The 17,993-nt window shown below is 44.3% G+C and overlaps 1 protein-coding gene across 2 annotated transcripts in view; it reads left to right on the top strand.

Moving 5' to 3' along the window:
- The window catches only part of LOC117424192 (docking protein 4-like), a 42,687-nt gene that overhangs the window by 19,723 nt on the left and 4,971 nt on the right, over positions 1–17,993 (top strand). For both annotated transcript variants that reach the window (XM_034040336.3, XM_058992758.1), the window contains 4 exons: positions 9,225–9,332; positions 9,772–9,886; positions 10,622–10,741; positions 11,094–11,283. In XM_034040336.3, coding sequence (XP_033896227.1) covers positions 9,225–9,332; positions 9,772–9,886; positions 10,622–10,741; positions 11,094–11,283 — 533 coding nt within the window. The remainder of the gene's footprint in view (positions 1–9,224; positions 9,333–9,771; positions 9,887–10,621; positions 10,742–11,093; positions 11,284–17,993) is intronic.

Genomic DNA, 17,993 nt, shown 5'->3' with positions numbered 1-17,993 from the left:
CTACGTATTGTATCTGTTGTAAACCGTGATAGATGGTCAAAAGCCATCATTATGCATTGCTATCTGTCTGTCTGAAAAGACACAAAGGGTTGAATCAGCCTTGCTAAGTGTGCCAGTGCTCCAGACTCCCTCTGTTTCTAATTAAGACGGGGGGAGCTCTGTAAAAGCCGCTTATCAAGGATAAGCGGAGTGTCGGCAGTAATTGTCTTGTGCTCTCGCTAGGATCTCGCCGCACCTCTTCCTCACTAACGAGCGGGAGTGAGATGTCATTACAGCAGCAGGATCATTCTTCACATTAGTATTCCACTTCTGCAGCCTGACAAAAGTCAAAGGGCCCAATTTGAACAACAAACAGGCTTCCCCTTTCAGCCACTTTGTTTCTCTGAATTATGAAAAGCCCCTGAGTCGTTTCCTCGGGCTTTGATAAATGGCATTTGGTTTTCTGTCCTTTTTTTGTTTTGTTTTACACTCTCGTTCTTCTCATGTGACGGATTGACATACTGAAAGGAGTGGGGGGATATACTCGGCTTTGATGCAGTAGAACTCAAACATTACAAGATAGGGTAGGTTTGATCCCGGAGAATTAATGTGATATACATCTCATTCTCTATTACCATTGTAACACTCAGTACAGTGGCTTGAGACTGTACAGTACCTTTTGTTTTAGATCTATGAAGAAACTACACTAACCTCTGTTTAAACCAATGTGGCTCAGATTGCATGCAAGAAATCCTGTTAGAAAGAGAAGAAGAAAAGCTTTGGAGATTTGGGTGGGCATCATATTCACTAAATATTATTGTCCATTGACAAAAAAAAAGATTTATGTTATTTTTAAATGTTGGGTATTATAAGGCAAATGCAAAAAACAACTTCAGCCAGAAGGAGTCATGTATCTGCCCCAAAACCAAGGCATTTGCCAAACAGGCAGAGGCTAATTTCATGCCCTACAATTATTATAAAAATGGAGATTTTAAAATAACCACAGACGTAATAGTTCCCTGCTTAGGTCTTTCCTGCCTCCCGACAGCTTATCCTCCAACCCAGACAAGAAGCAACCTTGTACTGAGACCATACTGTACCTAGGGACAAAAGGGAGACCTGGTTCCCTTGACATTGTGAACCCTGCTGACAATGAAAGATATTACTAAGACTCTGTAAATCAGCTTTCTATTTTCCCTTCTCCCGGCATTACTAGATGGAATCAGACATACGTTCCCGGAATGGCATGAAACCGATGTCATGCAACCGAGATCAGACACTTGCTGGTTTCCTAAGCGACTACTTCACAGAAAACAATGCCTTTCCGACTGCAAGCAGCACAGCTCTTTGCACACTTATAACGCAGTTACATTCCGCTTGATGTCAGGCAAACCTTTATTGTCAGGAAAAATCACAAACTAAGTCAGTAAAAAAATACTTCCTAAGAGATGCTTTAGGAGTGGATGTAGCATCGGCTCCCTGTCAGCTATGATCCTCATCTTTAAGCACTGTCTGGCAAGTGATTTCACCCACACCCCCACTGCATACTTTCTTATTGTCAATGCAAGTGATATAATTGATTTCACTGTCACTTATTTTATGCTAATATTTGTATTGTAATGTTCAGAATTGCTAGCTGTTGCTTAAATCCTGGCTCTGTGACAGTCTGTCTCTGGGCAACAAGACTTATGTCAAGGTTTAAAGAGAGAAAATAAATGATTGTCTGTTACAGCTGTAAACCTGTGCCGAGCCATCAGTAGCCAATAATTGATTAGCCGTTAGTCATAATTGCAGGTGGATATGTAGGTTGTCCGATGGATTACCCACTGAAGGCCCCTGATAAGAAGGTTCAGGCTAAATTTAGCAAGGCTGATTTTTGTGTAAATACACGTTCAGAATGGAAATCGAACGCTCAAGAAAAGAAGCTGCTTTGATTGCTTGCTATTGTGTTCTTGCTGGCAGGTCCTTTCAGCTGAAATCCACGAGCCACTCAGTCTGTGCGTGTTTAATTCTCTTGGAGAATCCTCAAGGGCGCCGCTACACTCCGCAGCGCAGGACCGAGTGATTCTATAATTAACCCTGAGGGGGGAGGGCTTTCAAGGAACAGTAAATCAAAGAGCAAGAAGGGTTGGTTGTCTGTGTGTGCTGGGTTGGGATACGTTTTTTAAGGATTTGAGGCAAAACAATTTGAAGGCATTTTAAATGTATGCTCATCCCGCGGCGCAGTAAACAGACAGCCGAATCCTAAAGCTTTTTAGTTTTTTTCTGTACTGATCAATGGTAGCTCTTTGGCCAGAGAGCCACACGCAATTAGCTTTTTCCTTAAATCAATGCAACCCTCTCTCCAATGGCAAGGCGGGAGGACTCAATTAGGTGACACGTGAAGTACAACAGGAAGCAAGCATTCCCTATAAAAATTCGATTTGTAAACAAGCACAGTAAAGGAGTAAGAGGGGCGCATTTACAGGAAAACCACGGTCCCTTTGCATGACAGAATTGAAGTGCACCTTTATATGGCTCTGTTAAACCATATAAAAAGTTACAGAGGTGAATGGAAATGGGTTTAAAAATCAACCCAAGGCAACTATGAACAATATGTCTGGTTCTGTAGCTACTCCAGGAGAATAATTATATCACAATACTCGCATTACAGTAACGATCTTTATTGAGGTATATATGAAGGTCCTGGTTCTGGTCGTTAAACATATTTTTGTTGCAGCATTAAATCCCATTGATTGTAAATATTCAGTTGCCTGTGTTTAGTGATCTGGGAAACCACATTTACTGCAGAAATGCTGAAACCCTGTAGTGTGTTTAATATGTATGTTAATGTAATCTCTGAAAAGATTGTGTTTGTGAGTAATGATTTAGTTCTCAGAGTGGAGCCTTTTCTACTGAGTAGATTATAGAGACATGCCGAGTGGGCTGTGCTGTCATTCAGTAGGAGGTGCTGTCCTGTTAAAGCATTTAGCCTATAAATGTTGTCACTGTAATTTATAGCTTGCTTGAAAAAGCCTTAATAATAATAATATTGTGGTGTCTTTGGAGTTGTGTGGAGTTTTTACCCTATAAATGTGTGTGTGTGTGTGTGTATATGTATATGTGTGCATGTGTATGTGTATGTAGGTGTGCGTGTGTGTGTGTGTTTGTGTGTGTGTGTGTGTATGTGTGTATGTGTGTGCATGTGTATGTGTATGTTTGTGTATGTGTGTGTGTGTGTGTGTTTGTGTATATGTGTGTGTGTGTGTATGTGTGTGTGCGTGTGTATGTATGTGTGTGCATGTGTATGTGTATGTAGGTGTGTGTGTGTGCGTGTATGTGTTTGTGTATATGTGTGTGTGCGTGTTTGTGTATATGTGTGTGTGTCTGTGCGTGTGTGTGGGAGTGTTTGTGTACATGTGTGTGTGTGTGTATGTGTGTTTGTGTATGTGTGTTTGTGTATATGTGTGTGTGTGTTTGTGTGCGTGTGTGTGTATGTGTGTTTGTGTATATGTGTGTGTGTGTGTTTGTGTGCGTGTGTGTGTATGTGTGTTTGTGTATATGTGTGTGTGTGTGTTTGTGTGCGTGTGTGCATGTGTGTGTATGTGTGTTTGTGTGCGTGTGTGTGTATGTGTGTTTGTGTATATGTGTGTGTGTGTGTTTGTGTGCGTGTGTGCATGTGTGTGTATATGTGTTTGTGTATGTGTGTGTGTGTGTGTGTGTTTGTGTGCGTGTGTGTGTGTGTGTGCAAGCAGAGGGGTCTCGGGGGAGAGTGACAGGCACACAGAGCATTCAAGATTAAACTACCACAGTCATGAGGAAAGAGCCTCTGGAGGGAGCTGCTGCTGCTTTGGAGAGGTCTGATGTTTATCTATCTAATCACCTATCTGAAGTACAATATATCCAATGCAGTGTATCTTTTCAAACACTGGCATTAACCATTAACAACAGGGCGCATTGTGCGTGTAAGGAGAGGATACAATCTGAGACAGAGCATATTGTCTCCAATTAGCCTCCATGCATCCTCTAGTCATTGGTATTATGTGACAAGTGCTTTGGCCTTTCCATTTATTAACGTCCTGTTCTTTTATATAAAAGGTCTCTTTTGTGCCGCCTCCATTCAGCCATTCTGTAGCAGGCTGCTGTGCTGTGCTGCCAGTGGGAGCCTCTGTGACGTCCCAGTATGAAAAGTGGACAGGGTCCTGTATTTCTCATGATAGATGAGATAAAACCCTAATGAAAGTCAATGACTGAGAGATTCCACTTATAATAATAATGTGTACCCGATGTTGAAAGGGCTGTACTTTTTTTTACTTCACATTCAGCTATGTGATATTTTGTAACAACTGTAAGTCGCCCTGGATAAGGGTGTCTGCTAAGAAATAAATAATAATAATAATAATGTTCTGTTAACTGGACAGGAGTTTCTGACAAAGACCTTTTACACGAAATACATCACATCTGTGTATTGAGTTTAATATAGATGTGTATTTTATTTATGTAATACAACATACAGTACATTAATTTCCCTAGTAGGCCTTTTGCTGTGTTTATGTAGCAGGAGTCCAGTTCACCAGAGAGAAACATACCAGCATTCTGCAGTGCTGCCCTGCTTAATGTGTAAATAAAGCAATTCCCTTCCCAGCTGTGTGCAATCCAGCCTAGGCATGGCCTGGTTCCACTCCAGCATCCTCCTCTCCACAGTTCACAGTCCTTGTTCATTGGGTGAAAGCTGGTTAAAGCCATCAAGATAATTTAGCACCAACAGCAGGCGTGCCTTTGAGGCCCTCTTATAGCCTTTTACATTGAAATGAGTGATTGAATTTGTACAGACATTTCGGTGTATACCTTTTTCAAGGCGGCGTGTTTTTGAAAACAAATCCATCTTTGCAACTGCTCTCAGCTTTCCCGCACGGGAATATACACTGTACAGCATGTACTCTAATGAGGACTGAACCAGAGAGAAGGATCTTCTTTCAAAACAATGAAAACAGAAGCCCTGTCAAGAGAACAATGTTGAACATCCAGCTTCTCCCCACTGCCTATTGTACTTTCCCTCAGATTCTCAATATAGCAATAGAATTACTGCAGGCTTCATTTAACTAGCAAGAACGCAAAACCAGCTGAGCCGACCGCAAATGCAATCACCTGTGTCCTTCATTGAAGCAGAATTAATATAACAAGGTACCAATATATGTTTAATTTTTGTGAAGAGTTTATTTTTTTTTATTCTAGAACCACAACAACTGTCATATTTTTTTTTCTCAGCGTTACAGCAACTGATGATGGTAGCGTTTATTAATTTAACATTCAGACTTGTAGAATATTTTCCAATTATTGTTATATATTTTTTCTTCATAAATTTGTGAATTTTGGAACACTTCAATCCTGCCATCCCCGCTGGTCCTCTCTCAAGCAAGGACTTGTGTGAATAGTAAATTTTAACATTGAGTGCAGATCGCAGTGACATTAAGCACTGTTCTCACATATCCAGTACTCTCTAATGCTTTAACGTATATTTTTCATTTAACCTTTTGATTCCCAAAATGACCTGGCTGTGATCAGCATGTCATTTTTTTTCTAATGAGCACAGAAATGATATTGCATATGCTGCATTTAACATTATTTTAACTTGCACCTTGTACAATCCCAAAATATGTCAAAGCTGATATAAAATAAATGTGATGGTGTCGTTAAGGTAGTTTAGATTCTTTGCAAAGTGAACTAAAGTTCCCTGATTTTTTAACCCTTTAACATTTGCAGAGCTTTTTTGAGATGTTATAGTAATAAAATAATGACTTGGATCGCATTATTGAGGAGTTTGGTGATAAAACGAGTGATCAGGAGATGATTGATCGGTATGTACGACTATTATTTTTATTATTATTTATTTCTTTACATAGGTGAAAGCTATAGCGAACGAAAGGGTGGGGCGGGGCTGGAGATGCCTAGTGAGTGCTTTGTTGATATGCAGGGCCATTTAAACCCGTTTGACTGTGGAAAAAAATACTTTTAAACAGCGCGTCTAAAATTAACTGCGCGTGTGAAAATTAATTAGACCTGGCGTGCCTGACGCGCAATTAATAAATGGACTCAAACCACATGTGTACGGCAGCAATGCAGAGAGATCGGAGGGTTTCTGTTTGCACACTATGAGCAGTGTCAGTTCCAGACTCCCGACCCCCATTCCCCAAGATAGAGTACATCAATCCTGACCTGAAGTTACTGTCTTAGAAAAGATAGACTACTGCGGCCTCTTCTGTGAGCTATTAAACTAGCAGTCTACCAGGACCACAAACACTGACCTCTGTGGGTCTTAAATGTTGGCTTCCCTTTGATTTTCTACATTCCATTTTTTAAACCTGCAAAATAATGCCTGAATGAGCTTGTTTTACAGGATGTTTGATTAATTGGATTAGCCGAAGGTAAAGAATGTGTAGGCCCTGGACTCGCTCTTGCCCCCAGCACCATTAAATGGATTTTGCTCATAATTGCGGAAGGGCTTATGGGAAAAGAGTGTGAGATATCATTATTATGATAAATATCTGAAATGACTTCAGGTCACAGGGGAGGGGGTATGACAATGCAGAGGCCTTGTATTACAGGAAATGATTCCTGATTATCATAGCTAATTCGAAATGTTACAAGAACAGCAAGCACATAAGTAGTGAAAAATAGCTTATCAAAGCATGCACAGTGCAAGATAGCTGTAAACACACAAAAACATGAATAAACAAACCAGGCAAAGATAGTACCAGACATTATTCTAAAGATAGCTAATCAGTATCTGTTCAGATTACTTGCCAATATTTTCTTACAGTATAAATCATAGCTCTCATTTGCCTGAAGAGTATTCGTTATACAGTATGTTTCAGGTCAGGACAGATCAGCTATAACAAAATAAAGGTGTTTTTCAGAACCAGTTCAGTTTCATCTTGTGTTTGTATGTGGAGATCCATATTTACAGCAAGGATAACAAAATGGAACACCTGCAATATCCAGCACACACTTGTGTAAAGAGGCTGTTTTATAAGGTCTATAGGGCAACCATTAAATGTCAACACATTTTTCTTCTGAATCGAGTAAAACACCTGTTCTTGTTACTAGACTAGAAAAAAGCAGCTTAAGAATACCTAAGAGCCCTTGAATTAAATTTCTCTGCTGTTTATTTCAATTTCAATTAAACATTAAATAAATGTTGTATTTAATGTTTTATATAAGTAAACTAGAATATTTAAATTATATATATATATATATATATATATATATATATATATATATATATGTTTTTTTCCTAATCAGTTTATGTCCTAAAAAGTGATATTTTAGGACATAAAATAAAACTATTGCTCTTGGGAGAGCAGACGAGGAAAACAATCAATTTATTTCATTTTAATCCTGGGCACTTAAAGCACCCCCTAGCATGCCTGGGAGGTGACTATCCTCGCAACAGCTCCTGATTAGATTGTGAAGACCCTGTTGAGGATGGATGGAGCAGTCTGACTAGTTTCAGGCACACACTACATTAACATTCTGCAAGCTGCTGTACAAAGTGTTGTGCAGGAATCAGCCCTCAGAGCTGCAATGTCGTTTGCACAGAGGCCACAGACGGCTTAAGCAGGCATGCAAAGTACCCCTGCAATGTTACCTGTTCTTCACAAATCATGACCAAGAAATCTGTAGCCCTGGCAGCGTTAACATGAGGATCTGTTTTTTTTTTTTTAATTTTTTAATTAAAATTTAGTCCTTGCCAACCAGTTTTTATTATTTTCTCCCCAATTTGAAATGCCCAATTATTTTTAGGCTCAGCTCACCGCTACCACCCCTGCGCTGACTCGGGAGGGGCGAAGATGAACACACGCTGACCTCCAAAGCGTGTGCCGTCAGCCGCCTGCTTCTTTACACTCTGCAGATTCACCGTGCAGCCGCCTCAGAGCTACAGTGTCGGAGGACAACGCAGCTCTGGGCAGCTTATAGACAAGCCCGCAGGCGCCCGGCCAAACTACAGGGGTCGCTGGTGCGCGGTGAGCCGAGGACATCCTGGCCGACCTAACCCTCCCTCCCCCCGGACGACGCTCGGCCAATTGAACGCCGCCCCCTTTGGAGCTCCCGTCCACGGTCGGCTGTGGAATACCCTGGACTCGAACCGGCGACGTCCAGGCTATAGAGCGCATCCTGCACTCTAGCGAGTGCTTTTACTGGATGCGCCACTCGGGAGCCCAGGATCTGTTTTAAATGCATTTCCAAGCAGAAGTTAGTAAAATTGGACTTATGTTTTTTTAATTTGAAATGTCCAGTTCGAGCGTCGGCTCCTCGCTGAGCCCACTTACTGAACAGGAAGACGGTAAATAAATGGACAAGTTCCTGATTTCAATCCAATCGTCTCTTTCACTTGCCGAACCTGAGAAATTGAAATTATTCTGGAGGGAAGGGGTTAATAATAATACTAATATGAACTTGATTGTCTGTGAATTGCATAATTAACAACTTTCAAATGGTGTCTGTCTTTAGGGTCAAAATATAAGCAGAGAAAAAAAAAGACAAGTGCACCAACAAAATGTTAAAAACCAAAGCATTCACAAGCTGTCAGTGCCAAGCCTCTTTACAGCAGTGTTATCTGAGAGTCAACAGAATGGAAATTTTACAAGACTGTCAGAGAAAACACTGATGCATTTTCACTTCCTTGACCTGACACAGACAGCCGGCGCCACAGAGTTAGAGCAGGCAGCGGGATCTCAACAAAAAAGAATTGTTTACCAAGCTTACCATCCTAACGTATGCCCTTTTAAACCATGTGACTCCTGGAACAGTTAGTAAGAATATTAAATAAAGATCTAACCAAAAAGAACAATAGAAAAGGAAAGCGAATGCACACAATCAGTTATTAAACAAGAAAGAAATGATTTATTAAGAAAATGTAGATGATGTAAGGAATATCTTTTCATGCAATGCAGTATGATGCCGGGTTAAAATTGCATGTTCTCCCAGTAAATCATTTGAAATAATAGTGGGTTTTTTTGTTCTTGTATCTGTTAAGATTAAGACAGGTTGTTATTTTTTTTTTTTGGATGTAGCATCGTAAAGCTACGTGGTTTTTGACATCACTCTGACATTTATTGAGCAGTCTGGTTCAATACACTCATGCTGAGGTACGATAACACACGCTGCTGATAAGAGGGAAAGGATAAGAGAGAAAAAAAAAAAAACCTGACTGGAGAGATGAGATGATAGCCAGTGGAACTCATGTCCCTGTGATTTCCTTTCAGATTTACCGCCGATGCTGGCTGGTGTTTAAGAAATCTTCAAGCAAGGGCCCCCGACGGCTGGAGAAATACCCAGATGAGAAATCCGCCTACATCAGGGCGTACCCCAAGGTATGAGCAACACTTTGCAGCTGATCTGTCTGGAAACCCAAGAGTGTTTCACTTAGACTTGCAATCTTAGTGGAAATACGGATTGTAAATGCATTGTACAGCATGGATATAAAGCATGGCACCCTGCAAAAAAATTACTGTGCAAATTTACCATGGTACACTTCTCTTTATGGGTGTTTCTTGGGTGACCAATTTGGGACAGTGTTTTGTTTTCATTGCATCATTGTAAAGAAACGTACCTGGTTGTTGAAAAAGCAGAACTGTTCCTGTGGATCTGGATCCCTACAATGTTATCACTACACAATCCTGTGAAATCATTTGATGTCTTTGTCAGTCAATATTAAAGGCGAATATTTCTTATTGTTGTTGGCATCTCTGTACTGCATCAGCAAGGCAAGTTAGCAATCCGCTCCTGAGTGTCACTCACTGCGTTTCCCAGGTAACAGAGATCAGCAACGTGAAGAATGTGACCAGGTTGCCCCGGGACACCAAGAGACAGGCAGTAGCCATCGTCTTCACTGACGACACGTCCCGCACCTTTACCTGCGAGTCAGGTAAGACACTTCGTTCATATCACTTTACACCAGTGCCCTAAACAATTCCTGCGTTTTCAGCCTTCTTGGTGAAGCTAAGCACAATTATCATATTCAGAAACATAGGGATCAGCAAAATAGACAAATTGTATTATAAATATTATGAGTCTAGTTTTTTTAAGGTTTAAGTGGTAAACTTTTACAGTAATTTGATTTCGAACACAAAAGACAGTCGGTATGTTAGAGAATACGGAATGCAATTTTGCTGTTTGCATAACTATGACTGCCAGTCTTATTGGATTCAATGAACGTCATGTTTGTTTTATGCACATTTGTGAGCGAGTGACGCATTTTACATGATGGAATAAAGAAATGCACTCACTCTCTGCCCTGAGGCACGAGTCATTCACCTGCATGACGCTTCCATTGTACTGATGGATTTATAAAGGCTCATATAGGAGTCAGTGTTGTGTAGCACTAAAAACATTCAGAGAGAGAGGTCAAGCTTCAAACCTGACAGCCTTCTTTGTGTATATAATTAAAGTTAACTGTTTGAACCACACAGCTTTAGTCCTGAGATCTGAGACCCAGCCACTATTAAGAGATAACTCAGTGGGTTCGGTTTTCAGGCTCGTGTACACAGGAAAGCATTTGATCTGCTCAAATGCAATCTTGTGCTTCCATTGAATGTATTGAGAATTGAAGCCTTTGAGCAAGTGCTTGGACACTGAGATCCTCTGGCTGTGTTTCCCACAGAGCTGGAAGCTGAGGAGTGGTATAAGATCCTGTCCATTGAGTGCCTGGGAGCCAGACTCAATGACATCAGCCTGGGGGAGCCTGATCTCTTAGCAGCCGGAGTGCAGTGTGAACATACAGGTAATTGCCTCCCGGGCTGTAGCGCCTACCTGCAGTACTGTAGGCTGTCTGGCATGAGTCCAATAGAGCAAAATAAAAATATCAAAATGAATCGAAACCCAAGAAAATCATTCAAACGTATTTTATTTGTACAGTTACAACAAAGTGACCAAAGCAAGTTTTTTTTTCTGTTTATCTTACACTAAACGTTTTTAAAAAACTGTATCCAGCCCTGATTTATTAATACAGTGTTGAGTTTAATCAAGAGAGTGATATGCAGCACTTGTTGCTGCTGTTTGCAGTTTGACTGTCGTGCGTTCAGGTTCTCGTCTGCTGTGACAGCGCTGTGCCTACCTTCTCTCCCCCCTGACAGAGCGCTTCAACGTGTTCCTGCTGCCCTGCCCAAACCTGGATATATACGGCGAGTGCATGATGCAGATAACCCACGAGAACATCTACCTCTGGGACATTCACAACCCCCGCACCAAGCTGGTCACGTGGCCGCTCTGCTCGCTGCGGCGCTACGGCCGGGACGTCACCAGATTCACCTTCGAGGCCGGCCGGTAAGGACCGAGACTACACAACATTTCAACAATCTGACACTTCACACACACAGAATTACAACAGCAAACCTGTTACCTAGCATCATTATTATGTGTACTGCAATTCCCATTACAAATGCTGACAAAGGCCAGTCCAGTCCTCATAGCAAACAGCAGAGATGTCTTAATACACAAAAATGCAGTGCAAAGTGCAGTGTGGGAGTCTTTTGCCTTTCAGTTGATTAAGACTGCCGTCTAGTGGTAGAAAGTCAGTCCTTTGTTGTACTGCTTTACAGAATGTGGGCAATGCTGTGTTCGTACAAGCTTTTGGTTTTTTAATCTATACCAGATAAATAAAACACTAGGGTCTGGAAAGGGAGAATTGTGCTGCCTTGACAAACAAACAATGACAGGCAATGATGATACATTTTGAATGGAATTTGAAATGATGTAAACTTTATGTCCGTTGGTATCAGTATCACTCCTTGCAACAGCCTGACATATTCTTGGAAGCAACTGTTTAAGTCTTTGGAGTATTCATGTTATATACATTATTCAATCATGACAGTATCTGTTGCAATAGCTGCCTGTGTTCTGTCATTGTTATACTCTAATGAAGGGTAGTAAAAACAAAAGCAATACAGGGTAAATTTTAGGCAAGCATAAAAAGCAGAGAGGTATTGTGCAGCATTATTTTCTGGGAGAGTAAGCAATTTCATGCTAACAGCAAATGTTGTGATGAGACGTAGTTTATGAGGCTGTTTAGGTAGCAAGAAGAAAATTAAAGAACACTTATGATCTGGAACCAATATGTGAAAATGATTTACGAAGGCAAAGTATAACCAATTTAATCTGCATCAAATATGTTCCTGTCGCAAACCGAGCCATCTGAATGTAAAGAAAGTGGTTCCAACAGTATTCAGTTTCTTTGAAAGTTGTGTGTGTAATAGATTACATCATATTAGATTAAGTCCCTGTGGCAAAGTGGTAATGACGTGCAGGTGAGTGCAGTGCAGAAGAATCACACAGACAGACGTTGGTACAGGTGCAAGGGTGTTTATTTATTTTTACAAATGTCCAGAGCCTCAAGGCAAAACCTGTAAATGATAATAGTGCTGGAAGTGATACAGCGGCGTGTATCACTTCTAATTTATAATCCCGCGGGTTTGACCCGCAACCCCAAAGTCCCGTTCCGACACCCACACTAAACACGAACACAAAAGACAGTGCGTGATTCAAGTGCTAAAAGGTGCAAACACAAAGACAGTTGGTAGTGAAAGGTGAGTGGTGAAGTCCGGGTTTTTCGCTGGCCTGCGGCTGCAGCTCCGGATCGTGCTCAGTAATCCTCTGTGACAAATAACACACAAGACACACAGTGTTAATACACAGACACAGAACACTCACGGTTTCCTCACAGTACGGGCTCCTTCTCGGTTATTAAACTTAACCATATGAAAAGGAACAGATCACTCAAGCCATGCCCCCTATTTATACCCTCGCCCATGACCCCGAGGTTAACGAGCGCATCCGCTCCTCCAGTCCTCGGATGCCACGCCGCTTACCGTCTGGGTCACTGAGCTCGGGTGCCATGGCTCTGCCCCCTTCCGAACTGACCGACTTCCATCTACCCTACGGAATAAATTGTCGTGCCATTTCATTAAGGGTACTCTGTTCCTCGTATACCGTGCTCTCACAGGTCGAGAGGGAGATCTAACACTAAGACTCATTCGATCTCTGTCACATATCCCACCGCTCAGAGTGGAGCCGAAGGAACACTCGGCTAAACCTACCTTTCCCATTACTCCCCCCTCCCGGGAAAAATAATCCGCATTTTGGTGGTCTTTCCCTGCACGGTGTACCATATGGTACATGAAGGGCTGCAATGCCAGATACCACCGAGTTATCCGGGCATTGCTGTCCTTCATTGTGCTTAACCACTTGAGTGGGGCGTGGTCAGTGACAAGATCAAATGAGTGTCCCAGCAGGTAGTATCTTAAAGAGTGAGTAGCCCATTTCATGGCCAAACACTCTTTTTCGACGACGGAGTAGTTGCGCTCCCGAGGGAGCATTTTTTTACTTATGTACAGAACAGGGTGTTCTACTCCGCCTACCATTTGAGACAGGACTGCACCCAAACCGACATCCGAAGCATCGGTGTGGAGGATGAATCTCTTAGTGAAGTCTGGAGTGATGAGAGCAGGGGCCTGGCAAAGTCTCTGCTTAACAGTATTAAACGCCCCCTGACATTCTTCTGACCATTTAATTAAATTTGGTGCGCTCTTTTTGGTGAGGTCAACTAAGGGATTAACCACTGTGGCATACTCGGGGATAAAGCGGCGGTAATAACCGGCTAACCCCAGTAGCGACCGCACCTGAGCCTTGGTTTTGGGGATTGCCGCGTCTACCAAGGCCTGGACCTTGGAGACAACGGGTTTCACCCTGCCATTCCCCATTACAAATCCCAAATATTGTGTTTCTCTTTTGGCAAACGCACATTTTCGCAAGTTAGCTGTCAGCCGGGCTGCCCTTAGAGACTGAAGGACGGCTGTGATCCTAGCCAAATGCTCTCGCCAGGTGGAGCTGTAAATGACCACATCATCAATATACGCTGCCGCATATTCACGATGTGGGTGTAAAACCTGGTCCATCAGTCTCTGGAAGGCAGCAGGCGCACCATGTAACCCAAACGGCATGGTTGTAAAATGAAACAGCCCCTCTGGTGTTGAAAATGCGGTTTTCTCTCTAGACCTACGAGTTAACGGGATCTGCCAATATCCTTTCGTCAGATCCAGAGTGGAGATGAACCTCGCCGTCCCCAGTCTATCTAGGAGTTCGTCGACCCGAGGCATGGGATACGCATCAAACTTGGCAATAGCGTTTACCTTGCGGAAATCAACGCAGAAGCGGTTGGTGCCGTCCTTTTTGGCCACTATCACAATTGGACTGCACCACTCGCTCCTGGAAGGCTCAATCACCCCAAGTTCGAGCATGTCCCATACCTCTTTGCGAACGCCACTCCGTCGACTTTCCGGGACCCGGTAAGGTCTCTCTCGCACTGTGACACCTGGGGGAGAGATAATGTCATATTCAGCGAGGTTAGTTCTACCGGGCGTGTTAGAAAAAACATCGCTAAATTCCTCAATTAACCTACGTAGTTCACGTTGCTGATCAGGAAGTAACTGTTCCCCCATCGAAATGTTCTTTGTGCTAGAGGGTTCTAGCTCGGGCCCTAAATCATCCTCTATATTGCCTGGGGCTATAAATAACACCTCTCTTGCCTGCCAGGGCTTTAATAAATTTATGTGATAAATTTCTTTTTTGTTACGGCGATCGGGCTGTTTAATTTCGTAATTCACCTTTCCTATAGCCCGAATCACCTCATATGGCCCTTGCCATTTAGCACATAGTTTGGATTCCGCTGAGGGAAGTAGCAGCATTACCTTGTCTCCAGGTCGAAAGGTTCGGATTAATGCATTTTGATTGTAATGCTGCTGTTGTCGATGCTGAGCCGATCTGAGATTGTCTTGGGCCAAACGACCGACCAAATCTAGGCGATCTCTCAGTAGGAGCACATGCTGCACTACATTTTTGGACGAGCCTTTGTGCTCCTCCCACCCCTCTCTCAACAGATCGAGGATGCCGCGAGGCTGTCGGCCGTACAAGAGCTCGAAGGGGGAGAACCCTGTCGAACTCTGCGGCACCTCTCTCACTGCAAAAAGGAGGTAGGGGAGAAGCGATGCCCAATGTTTTTGCTCCTGATTCACAAATCGTCTCAGCATCGCCTTTAGAGTCTGATTAAAACGTTCCACCAAACCGTCCGTCTGTGGATGGTAAACCGACGTTCTGATGGGACGTATTTTTAGTAATTTATATACCTGCTGTAGCGTGTTTGACAAGAAATTAGTTCCATGATCAGTCAATATCTCGTTGGGGATCCCTACTCTTGCCATAATCTGCACTAGTTCTTTGGCTATCGCAGCAGCACTAGTGGACCTCAATGGAACTGCCTCTGGGTATCGCGTTGCGTAATCTACCACCACTAATATATGCGTATACCCGGAGTCAGAAGGTAGCAAAGGGCCGACTATGTCCACTGCGATGCGTTCAAAGGGGGTGGAAATAATCGGCAGTGGGACCAAAGGGGCGGGGCGCACTCGACCCGGCGCTACTCTCTGGCAGTCTGGGCATGTGGCTACATATTTCGACACTTCTTTATAAACACCTGGCCAAAAGAATCGAGCCAATATCCGTTCCCTTGTCTTGTCAACTCCGAGGTGCCCCGCAAAAGGGATATCATGCGCCAGCCTCATGACCTCCAGCCGACAAGACGGGGGAACCAATAATTGTGTTACAGGATGTCCTGTGCCCGCGGCCAGGTTTACCCTATATAGTAATTGCCCCTTGATAATGAAGTGTGGAAATACTAGTGCCCCAGCGCCTTCAACATCCTTACCTTCAATGGACCGGACCTGTCCCCGAATGTGCACCAGTGATGGGTCATTGTCCTGCTCCCACACTAGGTTCACATTCGAGTGCCACATGTCCGGTATATTGAGCGGGGCGGGAGTAACATCTGCCCTTGATGGCCCAGTAACCTCGCCCTCTCGGTCACACTGCGTTCCGACCCCCTTTGACTGACGTTTTTCACCGTTATAACAGGCTCCCACCAGCCCCCAGCCTTGTCTCATTAACGCTCCCTCCCATTTCCGCAGCCTTCTCTCTTTGTTTGTTTTTTTCGGCCGGAACAGGGAAGAGAACATTTCCGCTTGAAAGGGAAAAACATTACCAATTATTTCCCCTTCTACTTTTTCTGCCACATTTGCGTGTATGGCCGGGACTGCCCTTAATTTCAATAAATCTTTATAGTTGGGCCAGTCCCGACCCAGAATAATGGGATGTGGTAACCTTTCCGCTACCCCAACTACCAGGGAACGTTTCATCGGACCGACCGATAAATATGCTTTTACTGTGGGGTATGTTGCCGTGTCTCCATGGATACAGGAGATCGCCACCTGACCTTGTGGCTGCCACACCATACCGCCCAAGAGAGATGCTCTAATTAAGGTCTGACCACACCCTGTGTCCACTAATGCATGGGTCTTCACATTTCCAAAAATCACCTTAACAATACAAGGCCCCTCCCGACCATTTTTCCCTCGCTTACCCGCTTCAGATGCCAGATTACAGACGGCCACGTCACACTCCATCGCAGATGGGCATGACCTAGCCTGATGTCCCAGCTGGCGGCACCTAAAACAGGTAGGGGGAAAGGAGGGCACAGTATTAAATGGTCTGTCCCGCTGCTGGTATGGCAACGGGGCAGGGGCAGCACCTCTACCCCCGCTGGGGGCCAACCTTGGTCTCCATGAAGAGGAGGCAAGGTCGCCCATTGGGGTTGGTGCTCTTGGAGGTCGTTGAACCGGTCCTGGTGGTGGGGCTGATGGAGCAGAGAGAGGAGGTGGGGCTCGGCCGCTCCGTTGAGGTGGGGTGAGTAGCCCGGTCTGGGCGGATACCAGGGAGTCCTCGAAGTCCTCAGCGAGCTTGACTGCCTGTTCCAGGGTGTCGGGGTTGTGGCGCCGTATCCATCCTTGGGTCTCGGCGCCGACCACATGACAAAACTGCTCAATAACGATGGCCTCCCCCATCTGGGCAGTTGTTTTTAGCGCCGGGGTGAGCCAGTGTATCATGTGGTCACAGAGCTTCTGCGCGACCACCCTGGGGCGTACGTTCGGGGACCTCCTGTACTCCCTGAACCTCACTCGGTGCGTTTCCTGCGTAATATTCAGACGGCGGAGAATAGCCAGCTTTACCAGGTCATATTGAGCGGCGTCGTCATCCCCCATTGCCTGGTATGCTGCCTGCGCTTCCCCAATCAGGCAGGGTCCCAGCTGGCTTGCCCAGAACTGTCGGGGCCATGACGCGGTGGTAGCCAGCCGCTCAAATGCCACCAGGTATGCCTCTGGATCATCATCCGCCGTCATTTTAGCCGTCCTGGCTTTGGGCGCTATGAAGCCGCGCTCTGCTGATGCTGTGGGAGGTATTGCCAGCCCGACCCTCTCGATCAGCGCGGTGTACCTCTCCTCTCTCCGTCTTTCCTCCCCCTCCCGTCTGCTGTCCAGCTGCTCCAACAGCGCCGACAGTGTGGCGTAGTCCATCCCACTTCTGACGACCACGTGTGGCAAAGTGGTAATGACGTGCAGGTGAGTGCAGTGCAGAAGAATCACACAGACAGACGTTGGTACAGGTGCAAGGGTGTTTATTTATTTTTACAAATGTCCAGAGCCTCAAGGCAAAACCTGTAAATGATAATAGTGCTGGAAGTGATACAGCGGCGTGTATCACTTCTAATTTATAATCCCGCGGGTTTGACCCGCAACCCCAAAGTCCCGTTCCGACACCCACACTAAACACGAACACAAAAGACAGTGCGTGATTCAAGTGCTAAAAGGTGCAAACACAAAGACAGTTGGTAGTGAAAGGTGAGTGGTGAAGTCCGGGTTTTTCGCTGGCCTGCGGCTGCAGCTCCGGATCGTGCTCAGTAATCCTCTGTGACAAATAACACACAAGACACACAGTGTTAATACACAGACACAGAACACTCACGGTTTCCTCACAGTATGGGCTCCTTCTCGGTTATTAAACTTAACCATATGAAAAGGAACAGATCACTCAAGCCATGCCCCCTATTTATACCCTCGCCCATGACCCCGAGGTTAACGAGCGCATCCGCT

Source organism: Acipenser ruthenus, chromosome 19 (assembly GCF_902713425.1).
Source record: "Acipenser ruthenus chromosome 19, fAciRut3.2 maternal haplotype, whole genome shotgun sequence".
In the NCBI taxonomy this organism is placed as follows: domain Eukaryota; kingdom Metazoa; phylum Chordata; class Actinopteri; order Acipenseriformes; family Acipenseridae; genus Acipenser; species Acipenser ruthenus.
Note: the sequence above shows the minus strand (reverse complement) of the source record. Positions and strands in the feature narration are given on the sequence as shown.